This window comes from Homalodisca vitripennis, chromosome 7 (genome assembly GCF_021130785.1).
Source record: "Homalodisca vitripennis isolate AUS2020 chromosome 7, UT_GWSS_2.1, whole genome shotgun sequence".
NCBI classification, from domain to species: Eukaryota; Metazoa; Arthropoda; class Insecta; order Hemiptera; family Cicadellidae; genus Homalodisca; species Homalodisca vitripennis.
This window is the reverse complement of record NC_060213.1, coordinates 28,046,853-28,073,664: the sequence shown is the minus strand read 5'-3', so window position 1 is coordinate 28,073,664 and position 26,812 is coordinate 28,046,853. Positions and strand designations below refer to the sequence as shown.

Sequence of the window (26,812 nt, the reverse complement as noted above, 5' to 3'; positions counted from 1 at the left end):
CACAAGCTTTTTTAAGTTATGTAAATGTATCAAGTACAAAAATGGAAATATCTATTTCGAGTCATGTCTACTAATAAAACGTTACTTGCATTACTCAATATATTGACTCCACTAATACTCAATATCAACTTCTGACATTTAATAGTGATATCTGAGAGTAATGGAACATCCATATCAAACAATAATAGTTTCTAATCTTGTGTCAGGTTTTATTAATCTTTGGGTTTTTTAGCTGCGAGTGACAGAACTAAATATATACATGTATAAAATAAGTATAAACAAGGGGTGGAATCAGGTAATTAAAATTATATAACTTTTAAAATGGTTAAATGACCTGTATTGAGACATAATCGGCAAACGATGTTTGAAGAGTTTAGTATTTGATTCCAGTTAGTTCACAAGCGGTTTGTAAATTATAATTTTGATAGGTTCAGAGTTAAGAAATATTTTTATAGAAATGCTTATGTTAACAATTGATTTCAATAAAAATACAAATTTACCCTGACTGTGTGTATACAAAATAAACTATAGTACTCACGCTGAAGCGTCCCAACTGTCTGGCCACGTTGGCATTGTGGTCACACAGTTCTGCCAGTGGTTTGCCACTTAGTTGGTAGCCCTGCGCACAGCCCAGCAGCCACCTGCCCTCATTGTTTTGCTGCTTGTTGTACCAGTGCAGCCAACTACCCGCCTGTACAAACTCCTCACTGGTTGTCGGGGCTCGTCTGAGGAACAACGTTAAAAACTACAACAATAAGTTTCCATATATATTTTTAGATCAAAATCTTCGAATGTATGAACATCAGAAATATCAGCTAAACTAATAACGATTTTAGAAGCCATCACAAATGTTTTAATTTAATTGCCTAAGAATTTTATTGTATAACAGGAAAAGATTTTAATGCTGAAAAACACATTGTTATTCCAATGTTAATACTATTCAAGGTAAAAAAAGTTCAAATAAAAAAATTGTTTGGTTTGGAAATATGTACAAAATTACATAATAAGATATTGTTGGAATATTAGAATTAGTTAATAACTTTACACCACAGTTGAAGAGTTAACATGATCATGACAGTCAAATTTTGATGATTTTTTTATTTTGAGGATAAATTAAACACGTATAGTACAAAAAAAACTTGTTGATAAGTTGTGTATTTTTATAGCTTTCCACATCATACAACCTTTACCGTACTTGATAGTCTGGGAGCTGAGACACGATTTACATTGTATAAGCATACAACCTATTTTTTTGTGAAATCGGTTTAGAAATTTTCCTTAACACGAGGTACGATTGTCCAGCTGCATTATTTTTGGCAAACCAAAATGGTAGGTTTATTATGAGGATTAAAAACTAGGATGCAATAATTTTTTATATTATTTAGCATGATTTATGGTCTTTTTAATGCTAGGTATGGTTTAAATGGTTTTTAACAGCTAAAGGCTATTATTATGGTTATTATTCAATAATAAAAACATAAAATAACACAGATCAATTGGTTTTGTTTTTAGTAGTGAAAACAAAAAAAATGCAAAACGGGGTGTTTTGTGTCTGGTACACTTATACCAAAGTCCACTGATCCCATCACCTTCCATCCAAGCCAACCACCATTAATTTAAAGTGAGCACTTTTGCCAGCTCTAAAATGGCCAATGGCTGACATAAATAAACAGTAACACTGATAACGTTATACATAAAAGTTCAAATTTTAACACTATGCTTTCCAAAGAAGAGCCTATAAATACTAATCATCTTAGAAAGAAGAAAATGGGAAATACCTCAAGATGGACGACATTTTCCCCGTTTTGTTGTTGACTGGCTGAGATTTGCAAGCAAAGGCGATGTCCCCGTTGCTGTTGAATGAGATACCAGCAGGGTTCGCCTTGTCTGCGGGGCGCACCGCATCTTTGAACGCGTGCTGGTACAACGTGCAGTCCTGCCGACCGGATATTCAAGTTACAATTCATAAAACCTGAATTAACCAACCATTTTCCGACTTGGATAGAGGAACACTTTAGTTGAAAACTTGTCCTAGTTTAACAAAACTTTTTTTTCCTGAGGGAAAAAGTTTGTTCCCGCACTCAGTCCTAAAAAGGACCTTTGCATCTCAATTGCTGCAATCATGTGAATATTAATAAAAGTACTTAAATGACTCGTGTAAATGACTCATAAATGAGTTCAGGAGGATTTACGTTGCCATCGATTCTTATTTTCTGCTCCCAAACGAAAGCAACGTCTGTAGTGGAGGAAAATCTGTCCCTATCCACTCTTTGTTATTAGGTTATAATAAGTAAGTTTTAATTAGGTTATCATAAATATGTATATTAGTAGTGCAAAAGTTAAAGATAACCTTTATGAGCGCTCATGTGATCTTAGCTTGAATTTTTGTACTACCTTGAGAAGTGCGAGATGGCGCCGAAGGCGCCACCTGAGCTCACACTGATGCCCAGGGGCATTTTCGATCGGTACTTTTCCAACCTAAGATCACGCCCCAGATCGTCTAATGTTTCCGATGCTAGATCACGTTGGACAATCCCTTCCTTTTAGGAGGCAGAAAACAAGAACCGATCATCATAATGACATGTAATTTTCACAGTGAATCAAATAAAGTCTGAAGACACATTGTTTGGTCCAATCATGCACAAATAGATTATAAAAACTGCCCTTTCTGTGTCACATTACAGTGGTTTTAAATGTACTTTTAATACTCATTATATTTCTTTGTTAGTAATCACAACTATACAAGATCTCTTAAGTAAATACACAACAAAATAACTAATATTATTTACAGCCATATCAGTGGCTAGCATTCAATCTAACACAATAACCTGTCAGACTCAGTGTGATTGTTGAGTCGTAGAGACTTTTATTCTCCTTATAACTCTTCCTTATAGCAATATATAGTTATTGAGGATTATATAAAAAAAAACAGACAAAATAATAACCCAAAAAACAGACATATAATATGGACCTAAATGGGACCATGTAATTCAACAGAGGTCTTAATTAAAAATATTTTAATTTCAAATCAGAATTGTTTTCTGTTTTTACCACCTACAGTTTGACGTTATTTTAGTAATGATTGCTATTGTAGTCTGTTCTGAAAAAGCAAGCACTAATATACAACTTGGAACAACAATCTTTGGTAGAACATTCACCAAATCTGTAACGCAAACGTTGGAATCAGTCACCCGGTCACTACTTACCATAAATGAATATATTTGAATACATTTTTAAACCGTTGCAAATCCGCTGTGACTTATGAAACGGTGACAGACAATAAGCTATCTATGGACCAAAAAGAAACGGAATCCAAAACAACTACGACAAAATATCTTTGTTACATCGGTTCTAATGTGAAATTGATGTCATTAATTTTATATTTGAACCAGTAGTCTACAATAGATAACATTACAATTTATTGAACTTTCCTTCAAAATTGTTAACATATTTAGGAATTGGGAAAAACGTACGGTGTTAAATTGTAATACAGTAATATTTAAACTGAAGATTCCGAGTATTACTCTAGTATTTACATTGATAGGAAAAGAAGCGGGACAAAATATACACCAGAATTTCTTACTGTAGTATAATTTAAAAATTTGGAACTTAATTCATAATACAGGTTATATAACTTTAATCAGTAATTCAGAATTGGTTTTTGATGTGAAAAAAGAAAATACTTTAAAATACTTTACATTAAAGAATTCTTATGGAGCCACATCATTGAAAAATTTTGACAAGATTTGTGTACAAAAAAAAAAACTATTTAGAATAATTTTTAACCTTAAATCAAGACAGTCAGGGAAAGAATATTTTTCAGTATTAGATATTCTGACTCTGTAAATTTTAGAGACCATAATGTATATTAAGGCAAACTAAATATTAAGTCAATACCATATTTCCAGATATCCAATTTAACCACACAATTTAACATTTTTGGAAAAGAAAGCTAGATTCATGGGTACAACGGTTTTATTTAGTTTACTAAAAGACATTGCTTAAAAAAATAATTTAAATGATATTTAAAAATAAATTAAAAACATATCTAGTAAATTTATCACTATATTCATTTAAGGAATACTTTGAGTTGAATAATGTTTCAATTCCAGTTGTATTTTACATAATTAATACAATTATCACAATGATTCAATTAGTTGATTCAATTAGTTGATTCAATATAGCAGCTTAGTAAATTTAACTCTTTTTTAACTTCATAGTTAGAAGTATATTTTTAATTTTGTTGTCTCAAACAGATGAAAATAGTTAGTTAAAAGTTTACATTTCTATGTAATCAAGTGACACTATTAATGTGTATTTTTGTACATGGATAAATAAAACATATTTTATTTGATTTCATAGGGCTATAATTGTTTGTAACTTTGAATTTTCAACCTTTGTACTAAGAGCACTTTTTTAACATTGATAAATTGCAATATTTCCTTTATTATTTGTCCTAGCAATTTAGTACTATGATACAAGCCGTAATGAATTACAAAATAAACCTCCATCCCAGCACCAACAGAATAAATCTTTCTGATTATAAAGATTTTGGTTATTAAACCTTTGCGCTTGAAAGGCCAGCAGCACTGGCCACACCAAGGCTGCAGACAGCTCACGTTAGTTGTTCTGTAGTTTGTCCTCGCAACTCGTATGGCCAGTACAGATGACCGCGCTACTTTCATCGACAGCTTGACGGCCATATATATTGTTTGCCTCCCCAGTTCGGAATTATTTTTCAATTTCCTCCGCGTTATTTACATAGTAATTTAAAATGTTTAAAGAAAAAATAAAAACTAATTTAAAATTTTATTTTAAATTAATTTTTCTAATACAAAAATAAACATACATTTGGGAAATTTAACTCTTATACGTATATTGTTAAAAACACATGTACATAAAATATTATAAAGTAGGCATTTACGGTTATGTTATACTCAAGACATGAACTATTTTACATTTTTCTCAGTCTTTACATTTTTTTATGGAATAAATTTTTAAAATACACATCTATGTGTAGTCAAGAATAGTTAGCACACGTCTTCTAGTAAAATTTTCTATGTTTCTACCCCTTCTATCACTTCAGTGTATAGGTCCACTACGCGTCATTTGTCTTATTTGCACAGTCAATGTTTAGAAAAGAATTATAGGCTAATTTAAAATTTACTACTTTACCTACAAATTACTTTAAAAAACAGCTGCTTGATAGGTTTTAGCACTCACTATTTATTACAAATCAAATAGAATATTAGAAAATAACTACTATGTTTAGTGGCCAGTGGTGCTGGCCTTACGAGCTATCGACGTATTATATTTTGGCCAGTACAGCTGGACATACAAGTTGAGACAACATTACAGCAAAAATTAATCAGCGCTTCCAACAAAATGGCGGCAGCCAGTAGAGCTGGCCATACGAGCTCCAAGGACAAATTATAAATACTGCCTTCGAGTGTATAAGGTTAATAAATAGAAAGTCTTAGTACCAACACAATCTTTTAAAAAGCTTAAAGGTGTTCAACCATGTGGACATGTACGAGAACTAACCCTGCTTGTGGTGAGCAGAAGGTGTGGGTCGCCACGCCAGGCTATCCCAGTGGCAATGTCCTTGTGCTCGTTGAAGGAGGCAAACGGGATGTACGGTCTACGGACGTCCCAGATGTTGACGCTGCAGTCTACCACCAGCGCCACCGAGGCCAGGTGGAACTTGCGCTGTGGCCGCCACCTCACGCGCCCCACGGACGCTATTGTGTTGATCGTGTACTCTAGTGTCGGCTTGTTGGTCAAATCCCACACCTGCACAACACCCAATCAGGTCAATTACAAGTCTCATATTAACTGATCCAATTGTTCATGTACGTAAAATTGTGAAATTTTTAACTTTTACAGCGAAATCGTGTTTTTAGCGAAAAAGGCATGGTAAGTGAGTGGGCTATTACAGCTGCCCTTGCAGTAACATTTGGCTCCGATATTGATATTTAACTGTTTCAAGGACATTGAAAATTGTTTTTAAACTTCTAAAAAAATAAAACTGCTATCCTGGCGTAATAGTGGGAGGTCAATTATTTGAGCCCTAACTCTCCATTGAGTCAAATTTATACTTCTTTTTCTGATCTTATAGCTATACAGAAAGCTAGTAGCAGCCAGAAATGTATAAATAGATTCAGGAGCATGCCCAAAATTAATTAGGTGTTGCTAAAATCCAAATAGCAGCAGTTTAGGCAAGTCCCTATTCTTTCCCACATATGGCAACATCAAGGAACACTCTGGATAATTCCCTTGATGGGATAATTCAAATTCAAGTAAACAGAACAGAATTGCGCCAGAGATTGTAATTTCACTTGAGATCTCCCATAGTAACAAAGGCAATTACAAACAGCTTAATTTCTGCGTTTTTAAACGAGGTTGAAAATGTGTATGAGGGACTTCTATTTTGATCCCAATACATACAACTACCACTCAAAAGACATAGCTCTAGTCTTAAAGTTAAGAAAAAACTTGTCTACCTAACTAGCAGGACTAAGAGTTTCGTCTCAATAGCTAGTAATATTCACATTGAATTGTCCTGTAAGCAAAACATAAATCTAAGAAACACTGACCAAAAAAGTCATTTCCATTTATTATTCCATTTTCATTTTCACTTCAGACCTTGATAGTTTTGTCACGCGACGCTGTGGCCAGCCAGGGGTTTTCCGGATGCCAGTCACACGCGAACACAGGCCCGCTATGTGCGGTGAACTGTTGGTAGCATTTATCCGCGCGTCGCAGGTCCCACTGCTGCACTGTTCCGTTCTCAGCCACTGACGCAAACATGTGATGCGAGTGCGGACTGAACTGAACGTCACGTACACTCTCCGTATTGCTGAAACAAAATTAGCATAGGTCATCAATATAAGCAATAACGAACATTTAGCTGATACCAAGGCATAATTTTCATGTTGAACATGAACATGGCCAAATTAATCCTATTTGCCTGGGGCATTAATTCTAAGGGTTAACCAGATATCCTACTATACTATACTATACTAGTGTTCTCTACTAAGCAGTCTGGGGTAATTATACATCACAAGGTAGATTTGTAAAAAAAATCAATAACCCTTATTTTGACATCAAAACAAATAAATATTTCATCCTTTCTTTTTTTAAAAAATGTTGATAGCATATTATGTAAAAACTTATTTCTAGAGTTTTCATAAACATCAAGTTTCATGTTCTTGGTCCCAGAAAATCCCAAGTATAGTTTCTGGGAGTCATTGTTGATGAGAGCCTCTCCTGGTCACAACATATTGACAATCTCCTTCCAAACTTAACTTTTTACTTTATGTGATAAAGCGTATAAAATCAATAAGCAGAACAACTACTGCAAAAGTAGCTTATCACTCTCTGTTTGAAACACAACTCAGATATGGACTAGTGGTGTGGGGAGGAACCTCAGCAAGTAATCTCCAGAGAGTATTGGTGTTGCAAAAGAGGGCTATAAGAGCCTTAAGGCTTCAGGAAAAGTTGTACAGAAGCATTTATGTCAGAAGCATTTATGTCTGAAGATCATGACTGTACTAATAAACTTCTACATAAAAAAGTTCTAATATACACAGTATATAGACAGTTTTTGACACAAAGTAGAGATTTTCATGACAACAACACCCGATATAGCACAAGATACCATCTCCCACTATGAGAAGAAACCCTCTTACATTGGCATGAAGCTGCATAACCTACTGCCAGAGGAAATAAGCCGTCTCTCTGGAGGAAGATTGAAGAATACCCTTACAGACCTGTTAATCAGCAGCCATTACTCAGTGGCTGAGTTCCATGAAAGAAGACGATGAAACACTATTTGAAAAATGTTGTTTTTGTTTAAATTACCTGACACCATTTCAATACTTAATGTATTTGGAAATAAAGTGATTTTGTATTTGTATTTGTTAACAATAGGCTTACCTAAGAAACGTACGGGTGGCCTCCTTGACCCGCAAGTCAAAAATCTTCATGGTGCCGTCCTGAGAGCCGGAGATGAGCCAGTGCGGCTCGGCCGGATGGAAACTCACTTTGTTGACCGTACGTTTGTGGTCCAGGAACACGTGGTCCTGCTTTGAACGCGAGGGACGGTTGAGGCTCCATAAAACAACGGCACCGTTAGTCGCCGCCGTCGCCAGCACATGGTCTGGAAGGAAACGGGATCAGTTTCTCTTCTTCATTTATTTTTAACAATTTAATACGACCAATACTTTCTTAAATAGTTGAAAAAGTCATACGTACATTATGTTCATATTTAAAAATTAAGTTAAAAAAATTCAAATTTAAACTTAGCAAGTGAACATAATTACAGTACCTGCTAAAATCGTTCTGTAAAGATATATAAACTAAAGTTTTTTTGAAAAAAAGGCACATTTTATGGGTACAAAGTTCCAATTCTACCTACCTACAGAATTTATAACGAGTACACAGTATAAAATCTAAATGATTACAAATACAAACTGAAATCATACCTAACAAATCTGAATCTGTACTCTATTGATGATTTTAAAATAATATTAATTATTTTATACCTTAAATCAAGACAGTCAGGGAAAGAATATTTTTCAGTATTAGATATTCTGACTTTCTGTAAATTTTAGAGACCATAATGTATATTGAGGCAAACTAAATATTAAGTCAATACCAGATTTAACAAATATATTGAACCACACAATTTAAAATTTTTGGAAAAGAAAGCTAGATTCATGGGTACAACGGTTTTATTTAGTTTACTAAAAAGACATTGCTTAAAAAATAATTTAATGATATTTAAAAATAAATTAAACACATATCTTGTAAATTTATCACTATATTCACCAACAGAATAAATCTTTCTGATTACAAAGAGAATCTGCAATCTATTGATGATTTTAAAATAATATTAATTATTATATACCTTACTTAAAGCACTAGTTTTAAAGGTTTGAATACAGTTAACTGTCTACAATCTATATTAGCATATATAACATAGTGACAATGTCATTCATTGCACATATTGTACGATTTATGAATAAAGTAGTTTGAATGAATAAATGAATGGCAAGAGATTTTCACAACAAATGTAGTCAAGAGAAATGTTTGGCGTATATTGATTGTATAACACACAAATTTCTTATGTATTCATCTTTAATAAACCTGTATAATATTGGATAGTTCTTTCGATTTATACTATTCTCTCTCTCGCTTATTAAAATCTCGCTTATTTTATAAAGCTAAAGTTATTATAAAAAAGAAATGAAAAAATATATCTTGCAGTACATACCTATCTGTATTTGATTTGCATTCCATCTGATTCAAGCCGACCTTAGTGAATGTTTTATCCTCTGTCAATGCTCGCACACAACCAAAGATATATTTGCACAATACCAACATTTCATTACATAATAAGAAAAGAAGTCTTAAATATAAATTACCTACCTTCATGTAAACTCCAAGCCACGTCATTACACGAAAAATTGAGATTTAAATTTTTTCCCACACGGAGATTGATGTTCTCGACAAATTCCTCTTCCTCAATGGAGAATACTTTAAACACTGTAACAGAAAAATTCAGGTAAGTTAGACACATCAAATGTTACAACCGTCATATTACATACTCTGAAGCAAAAACTAATGTAAGCTTAGTGCACTTTAGGGGGGAGATTTTAATAAGCAGCCTACACTCGTTATTCAGTTGCTATTATTAAAAGATTTTATATACTATCCAAATTCGATATTAAGTAATCATCATGCACAACAAGAATTTTAATACATGAACAACAGGAATACATTAACATTTTTAATAACATAAATCTAACAATTAATGTTCTCGTTCCGTCCTTTACATGGACATGGAAAAGAACTGGCCAGGTATATCTAGTGTACCTGTTTCTACAAAAATACAAAGGCTTTATCTTTTGGTATCAGTGAAGATAACTGGCCGGAGTGGGCAATCAAAATTTCAACATTATTAAAGTATTTTGCTTGTCCTTCTGAACAAAACTATATCTAGTTTTAGGGGGTGCAAATCACATATGACTACGTTATTAATAATTGAAATGGAAATGCCATATTTTGTATCTGTGCTTTTTGTTATCTATGATTTTCAGGGTTATCTGCACCCAATAACTTATCTAAATATTCTGTGGCTAAATAAATAACGCTTAATACAACACCAACAACCACCCCGTGCAGTAACCTTCACTGCCTCAAGGATAACTATGGCTTCCATTACTCTATCACATTAAATCTAAAACTATCAATTAGTTTTGAAAGTTATTTACAGGTTTGAGTGTGACTGTGAGCAATTAAATTATTATGAACTAAGTATATTACTTTTTAATTGGTCATTGTTTTTTTAGAGTGAGTATGAGTTCATCGTGTAATCATATGTTATTTTTAAATCAAGAAAATATATTTTTATGATATCGAAAGTTACCACATAGTTTGTAAGTAGTGTTTTACAGACGATATTAGGAAGTTATCGATAGTTTTGCTTAGCCTATTTATTAAACACGTTTGTGTTTACATTGTTTATTCTTTTGTAGAAAGGTTGGCTAATTTGTTTGCGATTTTCAAATTTAATTTTATTCTCACACTTAATGAGATTCGTGTTATTAAGCCATTGTAATCGTCCTCCTTAACAAAACAATACAAGGTTTTAGGGGATGAAAATGACAAATAATGAATTTTAGAAGACTAAAAGTGAAACTACTCTTCATCTAAGATAGTAGGAAGTTATGGTTCGGTAAATTTACAAAATATTTTTGCTTTGCCAAGTTGCTCTAGAATCTGATCTTTGAGTACCACCTCAAGGGATATTTTTCTTATGTTGCCATCAACTCAGGGCAGTTGCCGTAGTCAGCCCTGACTGCCAGAGGCCCCTGTGTCAGGCCGATATGAAATTTTATTTTCAGAAAGTCTGAATTAACAAAAACGTATTTTATTAAGGTGGAATTCTCTTGATTTCAACATTATTGTTATTTTTCCTATCCAAAAATAGCGCAATGGCTGACATCTGCAGCAACCAGTAGGAGTTTGACTCACGGTTACAAGACCGTGTGAGCCCCAGCACAGATGTAGAACATGGAAATATTATACTATGTGTGAGAGTAGTTACACTTTTAAGGTTCTATAAAGTAGTTATTTGTTACTGTCAGCACTTGAATCTTTATATTCATTTGTTCAGGGCGATAGCAATCATTAATTAATGTGAAACTCGGTTTTTGCCACTCAGCCTGTTAACTTCACATTTACCTACCTTTTAAGATTGAAGACAAATAATCTTTGAAATCAGAGAGGTTTCCAACAATTACATTATTTACCAATATAAATCCACAAAGCCTAGCTTATTTTATTTTAAATTGTTATAACCCCTTACCATTTCTTCCTGCTACTACAACTTGGGTAAAATCTTTATTCAGAGCCAGAGCATTTGCAGGACCATCTTGTGTTACACATATAGTTTTAGCTGACATTTTAATTGACTTTTTAAACTAATTCATGGAGAAAAACAAACTTATCACTGTGAAGCCTATTTACTTTCAACACATAACCATAGTAAACGAGTCAGATGGAGTAGCTGCTAAATTAACTATGCTATAAAATAAAGCAATGCATACATATAAGTAACAATATAATAATTATGTGTGTTACAATTCAACTGAGTAGATAAAAAAGGGATATAAGTTTTAATCAACGCTATCACATCCCACCGACAAAAACGAGTTGAATATCCCCTCAACCTACGTCCAACTTTATACCCACAGACTATGCCTACACTAAATTTATACTAACTTCAAGAAATTCAACGGCAGGCGACTGCCGACTACCTTATTCTAGTGATGGGAGAATCGAATACGGAATCGAAAAGTATTCGAAAAGTATTCGAATACAGAGCCCGGGTATTCACATGTTCGAATACCTAAAAATGAATTCAAATAATTTTTAAATGAATAAAATCTCTCTGGAAGAATCGAATTCAAACCTACAGTATTCATTTGTTGGGACTAATAGGATTGATTACGGGAAGGAAGTAAGACAAGTCTAGACTTGTCTGTTAGAAAATACTCAATACAGACAGATCTGAATAATTATGTCCCGTTATTTAGTTGTATTTTATTTAATACATATTTTTGCAACCTTGTTACTCGTTACTGGTTAATATAAGTTACATCCGATGTTCTTGGAACTAAATTCTTAGCGGATTAATAAACCATTTTCACGCGTATTTATATTTTTTCTCTCGTGAACTTTGTAGTTGCCGATCCTGCTGCCGAGCAACACCTCGCGCATGGCCTAATGGAACCATTAGAGCCCACCTCCATGATATCATTTAGTTCATTATCACTCATTTGGCAGCAACGTGGCAATATATTATTTTATTTTTAACATCTATAAGCGGTGCTTTAATGTTTATTTGCCGCCATTTAACTTATAAGTAAACTTTGAAAATCGAGTATCCATTACTACGACCTCAGCGGTATCCAAACCCATGTGTTTCGTCCATTCGGTACAATACAAGAATGATTTTGAATACAATGTTTTCGATTCTTTCAAGTATTCGATTCTCCCATCACTAGACTGAGGTAGTCGGCTGTACCAGTCGCGTGGCTTGAAGATTGCTATGAGTATGATGGTTAATGAAGCAATGAATGGGGGATATGCTTGAAACAGCTGGCTGTCAGCTGTGTTAGCCATCGTGTGTGAACTGTGAGAGAAAATAGAATAACCTACACAACAAAGACGTTTTCTGTCAGGATGTCATTTAAAGAGTGCTTTCCCTAAAAATGTAGAGACTTATTTTTTAAGTTGTAAGACATGTTTGTTTATATCGGTTATTTGAGGGCTCTAACTGCAAAAGTCACACTCTCCACTTTTTAAAATTTTACGAAAAATAGCAAAAAACTGCTACTTGCATTATAAATAAAGTAACCTTGGTAACCATTATATGTTCTTAGAGTTGGCATTCCCATCGAATTAGATTTACAAAACATTTTTTGTATATAAAAGCACTCTAACATAGTGAAAAATGCCTTTAAACTTTGGAGAATGTGAGTTTTGTATTCTCAAACTGGAGAATGTTAGTTTTGCAATAATCCGATATGTGAGATTGTTACTTTTGACACCAAACATTGTAAGGCTTTCAAAGACAAGAAAATAGTAATAAATTAATATGCTTAGACATAATTACTGGGGATTTATAAGGTACGGTATTAAAACTCATAAAATGAAGAAATCAGAGAACCAAAGTTTTATTGCCTATTCATTTAGGACTTCTGTACAGTATTTTAAATTTGGTAACAAGGCATCTCTTCGGCTCGTTGGCAACCTTCCTCATCGTCACCAATTACTTCGACTTCAGGGTCATCTAATACATGTCTAAAAAACTCCAGGGATTCATTCTGTCGCCATTCATTTCCATAATGTTTTTTAGTAGAAGAGTGTTTAACATCAGCCTTTTTTTCTTCCTTTCCAACACTGTTTACCTTTAACAATAGTCACTGGTCTTATGTTGTTAAGGCTTCTCCCTCTTTTTACTATACTTCTTGCTGCTTGTTCAGGATTTGCTTTTAGGCGATAGGTACATTCTCCTTGTACCAAAACCGTTTCATTGTTACCATTACTCTCCTTAGTAAAGTAGAACCCGCCTACAAGACTGGATACCAAAATGCCATGTACTTGTCTTGCGTATGTGTTGCTCCACCTCAGATTTCCAATCAAGGTTCACAGTATCAACGCCAAGTTTTTTCACTGTAGCAAAATTTCCTATGATGTCAATGTACTCCTGTGGGCTTACAATTACTTCACATCGCTTTATCTCCTTCTCGACATTGCCAAACACCCTATCTGGGGGGATAAAACTATGACCTGTCATTGGGAAAACTAACTGTACCTCCTTGATGTTATCAGGTGCATTGACAAACCATGAGCACACCATAGTGATTAAAATTGAATTTTTATTTTGACCCCCACACCCGTCGCTAATAAGTCGAACAGTCAGTCATGTAGGGGGTCAGATCAATAGAATTCAAAGTGTCATATAAACAGGATGAAATCTCATTGGATCCCTTAGAAAACTCATTCTCTGTCCACGTGTAAGCTGTTACATTATCTTTGTCAAGTTTGGATTTTGAATGGCCCTTTACAACACAAAAATTATTTAAATATAGCTGACGGGTGTAGTAGAAGGACTGATCCGAAGTTTAGGTAGAGGTTGATTTTTTTGGCAATCGAAAGATAATATTAGGAGATCTTCACGGTCTTCTTGTAACAAACCGTAAAAATGCTTGTGATCGTAGCTTGTGGACCCGTTTTCTCAACAAGAAGCATGTTTCGCTCGGCATCACTCTTTGTCGACTTTATTTTTTCTGCCAATTCTAGGCAAGTAGAACATACGTCCACCCTAGGTGAATCCGAATCCCAAGTTGTATTTTCTATTAAAAATATATCTAAAATAACTGTCTTTCACTTTAAGGTGATCTTCCGCATTGGTCTGATACATTCGCCAGAGCTTCTTTATATTTAGTTCTGCAGGCAAATATTTCCGGCCACTTCTGTTTGTACAGTAATGAGTTTCACTGCACTTTAAACTATTAATAAACGTCATAATACTTTCTTTTTTAGCCACAAATCTGTTTACCAGTAGTGTCACCGCCCTCTCCTCTCCTTCGGCATTTCATGTTTGTAATAAAAACCGGTCAGCAATTTTATTAATTCTAAATCTGGAAATATTTAAGGCCCTCAGAAAAGTACCCAAACACACACCGGAACCATTTTCTTCTCACGGTTTTGTTATGAATTATTTTGCTCTAGCTTGTTTTTTAAATATTTTTTTTTGGTTTTTGGGTCTTCTTTCGCTTTATCACGTTCATTGTTATATGCTTTAGAACAAAGTTGTCTTGGTATATTTTATCATGTTCCTTATAAAAAGCAGAATGAAATCTTCTTATGTCCTGGGCTGTCAATGATCGGCAAAAGTAGGGCGCCTTTGGTGTGGTTACACGTAGGAAAATCCGGAAAACCCTTCGAGCATATCTGAAAACAAAAAAATAAAAATAATATGCTGATTCTAACATTTTATTCAGCAATTATTTCTAGTTTCTTGTCTCAGAGAACCACAATGATATATTAGCATTTCGTGTCAAAAGTAACAAAGGCCTAAGTCCTATTTGCTAAAATTGCATACGCCTAGAGAATGACAAGCATCCCAAAAGCTATGCCTCAGACCGGTACGTAAGTTAAATATAGTTAAATAAGTAAATATTTATGCAATAAAAAGTTTTATTTCTTAATTAACCCGTCTTTGAAACATGGCAAATAGGTTATGAACATAGAGGTTATGTATGAAGGTTTGGTTACCTTTTTCTTTTTTGCCTGGGCTCTTTTCCAGTGGTTTGGTGCTCGAAACCTTCTTCCTGGTGTTTCTCCTTTACTTTTATCACTTGGTCTTACACTAATATCCATTTTTAAGCTATTTAACGCATAAAACAGAAACAGTACACCACTACACTGACTTCCTACTTACAAAACATTAGCAAAACAGACGATACAGGGTGCAGTGTCACGTGACTCAAACAAGCCTTCCTATTGGCTGAAATGGAGAATGTGAATTTTGCATTCAAAGACTTTGGAGAATGTGAGTTTTGAAAACAAACGTAATTTTCCACCGTTAAAAATAAAGTGGGATACTGGTTAGTTTGCTTTAAAACTCTTAGATCAATATGTGCAAAGCTATGAATATAATTAGAATATACCCAAAAGTCAATTTCGAAAAAAATTGGAGAATGTGACTTTTGCAGTTAGAGCCCTCATTTATTTCCGTCTACGCTACTTTTAATCATTATTCTAAAGATAATAATCCATATCTATATAATCTATGCTCTTTGAGTTTAAAACGTATTCAAAGACTAAATATATTAATCGTAATGCAATGAAAACTTTCTTATCATTTTAAAGCAATGTTCAGTATCTCTAGGTAAACATTAACCCAAGTATGTGAGTATTCTTTGTAATTTGTCGTTTTTCGTTTAAAAGTTGTTAGCCCTACGTAAATTACAATACATTTATTACATCTTTTGTTTCAGCAAAACCCATTATTCCATTTTATATTGTAGGCTTAACACTTAAAGAATTGCTTTTTTCTGAAGATAGCATGCTGTCCCAGAAAATAATACTTTCAAGGCCCGTTGAAAGTGTTTTACGTTTGGATTTTTGTAATTATGTACTCCCCGAGATCTAATGCATTACAACGGCAAATAAAATTAAATTATTTTTACTGTCATCGAAATAGTCTTGAGAAAACTTATTTGCTAAGAAATTTTAACTGTAAATAATTTAACAGCTTTTTGCTAAGACCCTTAATGAGCATTCATTTGTCCTAAAAATAAGCGCAAAGGTTTTTCTGAGATGTAGCTGAATGTTAACTACTTAAATCTCCTTCTAAAATTACACTATGAGGATGTTCAATCTTGTTATACGTTGTTTTACATACCACCACCATCTGAAGTAACATTACGTACATGAATGTCTGATTCGTACAGTTTGGTAATAGACATTTTAATCAATTTATAGTTACTCAGATCCTATTTTGACAATATAAAATGAAAATGCCCGTTTAATGTTAGTGACACTATTTGAAAAACTATAGCTTCAATAGCTAATGTTTCATGTTCATCGATTACCTATTAAGTCATTTCCTAAACTTGCGTAACCAATGAACTTCCCTTGCTTCTCATCTTATAAAATTGTATTTAACCTCAAAAATCATGCAAGCAAATCATGATGAATCTAAACACACCTACTCGCGTCAGAGAAAGCCTGAATCAGAAAAATTTTAACAGAGTGTAACAGTGTGGCCGGGCGCATGCCTGGTGAGTGGTGTGGGTAAAACGTGAAAAGCAGACTGCGTTAAGTCATCACTCTAGCACTAGCACGATCAATCCGTATAGTTTATATCGATGGATGGCACGGGTATTACATATTTAACATTTTGTATGATTTTAAATAATACATACCAACAGGTACACACTATTTCAGGTTTACAATTGGAGCCAATAGTATAGGTCCTCAGAGCCTCCAATAAACATAAAAACAAGATTGCACAATTGAACTCAAGTATTTGACCGTTTTGTTTTTCAATAATACTGGGCTCAAAGAATTTACACTGCAGACCAATTGTTCAGCATCTCATTTGTGTCATGTACTACTAGAGATCTTGTTAGAGCGTCATGGAGGAATGGGCTATACCGATTAGCTTGAATAAATAATTTATTACGTATTTCAAAAGAGCAACTAACTTCGGATACAATAGATTAACTGTAATTCGTTTGTTAAGGGATAAATAAGTCAAAGTTAAGAAGTTATTTCCAGACCTGAGGGATAGCGTGTCTTATTCAACACATCACGACCGTTCCTACTATAAACTTTTTAGACTTGGGACTAAAGTATTCTGAAAGTACTGAGACTGAGCTGACCAAAAAACTCACTCATGTATGTAACTACTTATTCATCCTCACCACGCTAGCTAGCACGGATGCCCGTTGGATTACTTTCATGAATTCGTTTAAGTTTAAACCCGAACACGCCTTTTCTAAAGTTTCATAGTTGATTGTCTTAGTCACTTTTTTAAAGCGTTTGAGCTAGTCTAGAGTGAAATGGCTGTATTCGAAAATAAAAATTTCAAATCAATAATAACAATATTGCAGAACATTTGCAAAATGTTGTTTAACTATTGCCGATCACCTAATCGAAGATAACAATAGTACATTTGGTGGCATTCGTTTTTATATAAATAGCATCACAACATTCCTCAAAAGCAGTAAGGTTTTACTGTAGATTTAGAAAATCAGATGTATTCTGTATTATGGAATTGAGTTTTATGTAATAGTTTTGTCATTGCTAAACTTAAAGGTGGTATAAATGTAAATAAATAGATAAAATAGCACCTCAGGAAATATAAGTACTAAAGAATTTCATAACTCATTGCCACATGATTATGCTTGGTATTTGATATAGTAACGAATATTTATTCGATTATTTGTGATATTTTGACAGCATGGTGGTAAACGTCACATTGGGTTGGTCCACTTACATCAGTTGCAGACGACAAACGTCGACAGAATATCACAAAATGGCCTGATAAGATTGTCCAATTTTATAGTATTTTAGTGTTTTATACAATATTTTTTGTATTAGAAGGTAAGTTTGTAATCACACAATAACATTGAAGTAAGATATAGTTAGTGTTTGCTTTAATACCAATTACTGTAGTATTTTGTCTAATTTTAAACTTGAGAATCCATTGTTTTCAAGGTGTATTTATAAAAGCATAATAAATTTGAAGCTCCTACATCCATATAAATTAATTGTTTTTTTTTATATAAATCTGATTTACAGTAAATAATTTAATTTATTTTGTTTGGTAATGGTTTGAAACATATTAAAGTATTTAAACTTTTCTTATAAGTTAGCCTACTTTGTAAAAATCACCATTGTTTCTGTATAATACTATAATAAAAGCACAAGTAATAATTTATAGGATTGTTATTTACTTTATTCTGTGTACAAAAAATTATCCATCAAAATTTTAACAATTTCCAAACTATTATACTTCATTTTGACAATGAATTATGAGGCTTTTGCAAATTGTTATTGCACAAAAATGTATAACACATTCTGAATAATGGTTTCCTTACCCAGAAAATTATGTTTGGGTGAGTGTACAGTCTTCCAGTCTTTCATGGAAATTTTAGAATCTTAATCTGTTACTTAATTTAGGTTCCATTTATTTTATTTTATTTAGTCTTGAGCATCACATCACATCAATTTATGACAAGTGATTTGTCATGAAACTTAAAAACTAAAATATATTAAAATAGAATATTTAAAATATACGTGTATGTTATGACTCAATAATAAATAAAACAATTTATATAAATTAAAGCACATATAATACACACAATAAATAAATAAAAATAAATAAAATACCAATTTAAATGTATAGGTTTTGCATTTAGGATAAGATGCTTTTCTTAATAATACTCTGAATATTCTGTTAAAGAATAGAATACCTTTGTTCTACCCACTTATATAAATTTGTTCTCTATTTACTTGGGCAAGTAGTATCTCAAAGGAGCATCAGTAACTTGTTCTACACTTTTGGCCACATGTACTGAGGCAAACGTTCAAATTTAGCTTGTGTTGTACCGGTTTTATGACGTTTTTATGTCTTGTGTTATGGCTGTGGGCTATCTTCGTCTCTATGAAGTTTTGACTTCACTGAACATGCCATCTCCAGTCAATATGTCTAGAGTATTAAAAAAGTCTTACTATCTCGTAGAATGTTTTCTGTTCGTTGCCAACGGTGTGGGCTATGGCAGTAGAGGTTGCCACTGTCCGCACTAATGACCGGAGGCATTGAAGTCAGCCTGTTCTACTAGTTTCTGTTTTGGGAATTTTACAATTTTAGTCCTTTCAACTTTTACTGTTTTCTGGTCACTGTTCTATTCATTTTATAAATTTTTTTCCACTTGAAAAATCATTAAATAATGTGAAATAGCTTAAGTAAATATATACTATGTATAGGCAAGCTGAGCTCCAATAACAATAGTCAAATTCTGCTGTGTAATTTAATGTATTTGTGTATAATAGACTGTTTAATTTATAATTTAAAGTTTATTTAAAATTTAATTTAATTTTCTTATTTTAAATTGTACGCAGACTGATTCCCGGTTGCATGAGGGCAGCTGCGGAGCTGCGTACGCTGCTCCACAATAGGTAAACGTCGGGTTGCCATGTCTCGAGCTCCGAACAACAACCTGGCCACTTACAAATTGGTAGTGGTGGGGGACGGCGGTGTGGGGAAGAGTGCCATCACTATCCAATTCTTCCAGAAGCTGTTTGTCACAGATTACGATCCGACTATAGAAGACAGCTACATCCAGCACATAGAAGTGGATGGTGTTATGTGCATTTTAGATGGTGAGTCATTGTGAGTTGTTGGTCATTTAAATTTTGTTATTTTCCATATTATATAGCCCCGAACTGTGAATTGACTAATAACAACAACAAAGTACCTTCGTCAAACAGTTCAAAACTGTAGTCACAACACTACTATAATTTGGACTTTTAGTAAGTCATCTTCTGGTGTGGTGTCTTTTTCTTCTTCTTCTATGAGGCAGCCTATTGCCATGCACTTAAGCCTCAAGGGCCTTTTGCGCACCCTGGAAGCACACCATGAGACCTGCCAGTCTATGATTTCAGCAGTTCCACAAACCGCTGAAAACAACCTATCAGGTCCTTTTGATAAATTCACCTCTCTTGTCCAGACTACCAAAGATAGCATACCGCTCCTTTGCTATTGTAGGACAATCAAGGAGCAGGTGTTCAGCAGTTTCATCCTGCTCATCACACATTCTACAGAGCGGATCCTCCTCAGGTGACCATGTCCCGTGATCAGACCTATAACCCAAGAAGACATCGATCTACTTAGTGAGAGAAGGTCAGACGCCACTCTGGAGGAAGGCGACTGTAGTACCATTCTGTCATTCTCATACCTGGATGCAACCTCCACCATCTCTCATGTTTAGCGTGAACCCATTTCGAGACAGCCCTGAAGGATTCACGCCTTGGAATACCGCAGATTGGTTGAGGATCTGTCATAATTGACCCTGAGTTTTGGTTGCCTATCAATAAATATTAAAAGCGAGGATTATCCTTTAGGAACCGTCTTAGTTTACAATTCAGCTCCCATTATTTGTTCAACATATTACTCCATCATAACAGCGTCTTGCCAGCCAACCGATCAGCTGATAACGTCGATGCATCAGAAACTGGAATCACATAGTGTGAGCTGTCCTGTCTTCTGCCGGCTGTGATGTTATATTTTGTTTAATATTCGTGTGTGATAGGCCTAACAAATGTTGTGTTTCTCGTTATTGTTTATTTAATCCTTGTGTTTTTTGCTGAGTTCATAAATAGCATATCTTGAGAAAGACTTAATCTGTATATTTAAATTGTGTTTGATACTTTATTTCTCCTTAACAAAAATTGAGTTCTATGATGGTGGATATACATCCATGGAATTTGGATGAGCGTCATTGGAGCCAATATTCAGTTATCTTTTGTCTGGCAGGGATGGAAAATGAGCTATGGATTTGAAATTCTCCATGCAACATCAGAGAAGCCATGACTCGTGATGTGGCGTATTCATCACCTTGTATTAACAACCACTAATTGTCTGGCATTTAAAACGTTTACAAACCTTGTCATTAATGTTTGCTATAAATAATAAACTTTAAAATTATAAGTCCATACATACAACTATAAGACGTGCTTAATTAATGGTTTGCTATAAATAATAAACTTTAAAATTAGAAGTCCATACATACAACTATAAGACGTGCTTAATTAATGGTTTGCTATAAATAATAAACTTTAAAATTATAAGTCCATACATACATACAACTATAAGACGTGCTTCATTAATGGTTTGCTATAAATAATAAACTTGTAATTTACTTCCAGACGAAAGCAATTTCTGTTGCCATAGCTGAGGTTGCTTTGTTACCCCGAATAAGAAAATATATACATACACGTTTCTAAGAAGCCTACTACTACCAAAAACAACTAAGATTGGTTTTATAACGGTTTTAAAAATCCATACAGTAGTACAAGTTAGATAGTAACTTTGTCTTTGAAATCTGCATTACACTACTGAACAAATACTGTGTAGGTACTTAATGTTTGCTAGAATGTATAGTTGAAAGTTTATTATCTGGAGAAAAAGGTGAATTAATAAGAAGTGTTGTTACGTTCAAGCTTACTGTATGGTTTGAAGACTATAAATGGACAATACTTTAAAATTGGAATTTAAATAATTAAACAGTTTTTTCATAATATAACATTTACATAGAGCATTTGATTACATTTAATTTCAGAGGAGAAAATAGTAGAGAAATATTATTCCTTAATGCTTCTCTTAAGGACCATAAACAAATATATATATATATAAACAAATGACTGCTTGAAATAATACAGACAGCCACCAAAAGATCATATAGAAATAGTATTTACACTAAAACGTGGAGTTTATGTGAAACCACTATAGTGTGGTGAGTTTGCCAGGAGGAGAGTAGTACAGGATGGGTGACAAGTTGTAACATGTTACAGTGCTGGACACAGCAGGACAGGAGGAGTTCAGTGCCATGAGAGAACAGTACATGCGGAAGGGTGATGGGTTCATGCTGGTCTACTCGGTCACAGACGAGCAGAGTTACGAGAACATCGTCAACTTCCACACTCAGATCCTTCGAGTCAAAGACAGGTACATTTTTCTGTCTTCTCCAAGTTCTTTGTTTGTATTATATTTTACCTAATGAACTTTTTTTAGCACTGTAATGTGTACAAGTATAGTAAAACCTCAATTATCACAAATTATAGGGGCTGAACACATTCCGATAAAAAAGGTTATGTTAATCAAAGAACTTCTGAAAATAAAATTATAACATTACAGTATTATTATTAAGTACAGAACAAGATATATTTTAGAGCAATTTTTACAATCAAGTTGATATAAACTTATTTATTCTTTAAAAAAAATCAGAGACAAGAGTAAACGATTCTAAACTTGCCACTGCAAGAGAAGCACAGAGCGGCGTTAAGGAAACAGTTTTTGCTGCTGCCAACAGGTTTGACGAAGATGGCACTGACATTTCAAGATAAATGTGTTAGTCTGGCTAAGGCCTATCTTCATAAGATGTTTCCTTAGGGGGCCATGTCCTGTCAACATTCCTAATATTAGTCTTATATCCTCCTTATTCTGATCTAAGAGAGATGTCCACCCTTTAACGTAAGGAGAGATAAACATTTTGGATAGTCTTAATCCTGAGGCTCTACTCCAATTATTGTGTCTTATCCTCTTTTTTCCCAATCTTTGACCAGAGCTTTAATGTTGGAGAAGGCTAGCTCGCAACCTGGCTCAGGCCCCACCATTGTGGATTCCGCTCCCTTTTGGGCGAGGATGTCTGCTTTTTCATTTCCATGAATGCCTTCATGACCTGGTACCCAACCGAGTGTTACTCTGTTATTCATTGCCAGCTCTGCTAGAGCATTCTTACATTCCCAGACCGCTTTCGAGTCAAACAAACAGGTATCAAGTGTGTTTAGTGCAGCCTGACTATCAGAAAGTATTAAGTATTTTAATCCTTTTGTCCTCATTTGTATGAGTCTTCTGGAACATGAGTCCATTGCCATGACCTCCGCCTGAAAAACCGTGGCATGTCTTCCTAGGGGCACAGCCATGTCGACTCCTGGTCCGTGTATTCCGTAACCTGCTCTAGAGTCAAGTAGAGTATTGGATTCTTCTGCGAACATCAGCCTAGCGGTGAGGCTGTTGAGGTGTTGTCCAGTATTGAAAGCCCCCGCAATAAATATTTTGAGTAATCTCAATATAATATTGGGGTTGCCACGTGCCAAAATTATTTGTCTTTTCTGTAGCTTCAAGGTTACTGAAACTGTGTTTATCACTTCTTAAGTAGTTTTTGATAACCTGGGTTACTGATAATTGAAGTTCCGCTTATTGAGGTTTTACTGTAGTTCGAGGTATATCCAGAAAGTAATTGTACTGAGGCTTACATGGCCGTGGGGATTGTTTTCTGATATGTTGGCTATACTGCCGTGTAGCCTAATTCTTTCCCTCTTCAGTGAGACTGGTTTGAGTTCATTACATTGAGAAATGTCAATGCAACAATATGTTTTTTGAAAAGTGTCAATCTAATCTCTTGCAACGTGCGATATACACAGCGTCATCCATTATCTCGTTTGGAAGGAAAAACCTCCGGCTAACGTTTATAATTAGGTAAACACTGCATAATTCCAAACAATGGAGCGGAGAAATTTATGTTTATGGAGTTTATAGAGTCTCAAAACTTTTGCTCGACCTTCACTCAATTCAACTTGTATTGGTCTGTCATCTGTTTTGGCACCCACTTCACAGACAGTTTCCGATGATGTTTTCTATGATGGTTTCGTGTAGCAGACATCTGGAGATTTGCGGGAATATCGCAGGAAGTTCATCACAAGCAGTCTGTGATCATTACGGAGGGCATTTTGAATTTTTTTCCAAAATTTCAGTCACAACCGAAGTTCTTCCGCTCCTTTGATCATTATGCACAGAAGTACAACTGTTTTTTTAAACTCATGACACCAATTGAGCACACTTCTATGATTCGTAGCTTTATTACCATATACAGTCAAAATGGCACTAAAAGAAATTTAAAAATGATAGAACCAAAGAGAAAGCAAAGGAAGTTACAAACATTCTTACCAAAAATGAATGGCAACCTGTATTGCACCTTGGAGCATTGATATGAAGCTATGTGTGCATCAAGAGGAGACTGCTTACTTTTATTTCCTAATCGGTGATTCTATCGGCCTCTTGTTTATGCCACTTTGCAAGCTTAAAATTATCAATATTTTCATGTAATAGAATAGACGTTCATCTTCTTCTATGGGGCGTATATAGAGAAGATGTTAAACTATATTATGCTTGGGTGTTGAAGCCAAAAGGCCTATTGTATATCCCAAACTGTAGATTCGTAGAGTGTTGATTTTCTGTTTAAACTTGTTATAGAGACACTTATCCCATGCTGCTGGTGGCCAACAAGGTAGATCTGGTTCACTTGCGCAAAGTGTCGGAGGAGCTGGGACGAGAGCTGGCGCACAGACTGGGGCTGGAATCCTACATAGAGACCAGCGCCAAGGACCCCCCTCTCAATGTTGATGCTGCCTTCCAAGAAGTGAGTTAATATCATTAATGTATTTGTTTTATCCTACACATAAAAAAATGGAATGAAGAACTCTATTCCTTCCTCAAATTAAAGACGTTTACATGCAGTGCAGTAATTTTTCCGAATTCATTTTAAGATTGAAATTTTAACATGAAGTTTCATAGTTTTCCAGAGCAAATAAAACAGCAATACACTTGAATCATGAAGTAAAATTTTACTTTTAGTGTTTTATTTTAATGTAGAAAGGAGTGTTATATAGAATTTTTGGTTATGTAACCTTCTTTCTGCAATGTTGGAAGGACTTTTTTTGAGGATACTATATTTCACACAAAAGTTGTGATAGTGTATAGATAAAACTATTATTTATTGGATTTGAATCATAAAAATTAAACAGGAAATTTATCAAGGCAGATTTGTAAATTAGATCTATAATGATGAATGTGATAAAAATGGTCTCCAGTATGGTTTCAAATCTATTTTTATCCAAAATGAAAAATAATAACGTTTTAAATTTTTAGAGAGATGCAATTTTGTTCATTTTGTTAGAAATCTAATGGACTACAAGTGTTTAAATTTAGTTAAAACCATTTTGGAAATTTCTGAGAAAAGTATGATTTTTACTAAAACATAAAAGAGTTTTTACACTATATATAATTTTTTTCAAGGGAACCTGGCTACATCAGATTCTAATATTTATAATATTATCACACCTTACCAGGGGCTGTCCCACCACTTAAAAACATTTTTTATGGTTTATGTTTTAATACATAATAATGTTTTTTAATACCATAATAATTATTATCTCCACATTTTCCTGAAAAAATAATGTACATACATATACAGGTTTATAGTAATAATTTGTTTAAATAAATGTTTAAAGTAAGGGTACAAAACTAATAAATGGTCTGTCAAGTGAGGAAAAAATTACTTCCAGTTCGAGGCTTATTACGCAATATTTTCAGCTTTTAGAAAAAATGATGATTCACAAAGTCTTGAGATTACAAATGGTGGCTAAAGCAGTCCTTCTTTTCAATACATATAAACATAGATATACTTCAGGTTTTAGGGAATCCCAAAACAGATTTTTAAGACACGTGAACATTTGTATAAAAAAAATCCCCTCATACACTTTGTATGGGAGGACATAACAATTAAAACGAGATAGCCTGCACTCAGTATTTGGTAAGTGGATATAAAAGTGGATTAGTCACCTGAACGTCACTGAATAATTTATGTTGTTTCTTTATATCTAAGAGTATTTGTTTTCTTTATCTTTTAGATAGTAAGAATAATTCGAAACCAGCCACCAGTAGAAGCAGAAAAAAGTCGGCAACGTCGTCGCTCAAAAAAATGTATTCTGCTGTAGAAACGTGCAACTCGGCAAACGCCTCTTCTACTGCCAACCATTCCTGGTATACAACAGTCAACTTCATTTGTATATGATACATTCTGCATCATTCACAGTTCAGGACTCGCAATGCTCCCACTCACGTGTGAGACGTGTGGAGTTTCTGGTCAATTTTAAGGTTATTGTGAACCTTCAGCTAATTACTAAATACTTTTTGTTTCTGAAGGTTAGGAGGCTAGAAATTCTGAGGATTACTTTTGCATTCCTTACGTATTGTCCCACTACTACGATAAACTGGGGAATAAAGAATGGGAAAGGCAAACATAATGAAGAAACTTTCTGGTTCTGTAATTATCATTAAGGGAAGTTGGGGATTTTTCTTAAGCTAATTTATTGGTCTTTTGGTTTACCACTTAAATCTTTGGAGGTTAACATGTTAGACACCTATCACAAACTTTAAACAATTCTTATATCATATATTAATCACTTTCTTGTTCCCACTGTAGATCAGAGTCATATATTTGTGGCTTGTCGGTCCACATTATGGATCAACGTAACATGGATTACGTACATATGGATTTGTGACATTTAATTCCAAATCAGAGCCCAACCACACATTTGTGACACAATCCAAGTTAGTTATAATAGCGTACAATGTTGCTGTAATTTTTTGACTGGGCTC

General features: G+C 34.1%; 2 protein-coding genes across 3 annotated transcripts in view; one reads left to right on the top strand and one right to left on the bottom strand.

The window, feature by feature from the left end:
• Positions 1–11,815, bottom strand: part of LOC124365767 (GATOR complex protein WDR24) — a 31,586-nt gene extending 19,771 nt beyond the window's left edge. For both annotated transcript variants that reach the window (XM_046821770.1, XM_046821771.1), the window contains exons 1-7: positions 11,375–11,815; positions 9,433–9,549; positions 7,939–8,161; positions 6,646–6,859; positions 5,545–5,793; positions 1,779–1,936; positions 539–725 (exon numbers count right to left, since the gene is read on the bottom strand). In XM_046821770.1, coding sequence (XP_046677726.1) covers positions 539–725; positions 1,779–1,936; positions 5,545–5,793; positions 6,646–6,859; positions 7,939–8,161; positions 9,433–9,549; positions 11,375–11,471 — 1,245 coding nt within the window. In that variant the 5' untranslated portion in view covers positions 11,472–11,815. The remainder of the gene's footprint in view (positions 1–538; positions 726–1,778; positions 1,937–5,544; positions 5,794–6,645; positions 6,860–7,938; positions 8,162–9,432; positions 9,550–11,374) is intronic.
• Positions 11,816–18,080: 6,265 nt separating this feature from the next.
• On the top strand, positions 18,081–26,684 carry LOC124365765 (ras-related protein M-Ras-like). The gene is made up of 5 exons (XM_046821769.1): positions 18,081–18,192; positions 19,714–19,974; positions 22,165–22,318; positions 24,626–24,791; positions 26,062–26,684. The coding sequence occupies exons 2-5, from the start codon at positions 19,788–19,790 to the stop codon at positions 26,146–26,148; spliced, it is 594 nt and encodes a 197-aa protein (XP_046677725.1). The 5' UTR covers positions 18,081–18,192; positions 19,714–19,787; the 3' UTR covers positions 26,149–26,684.
• The last annotated feature ends 128 nt before the right edge of the window (positions 26,685–26,812 follow it).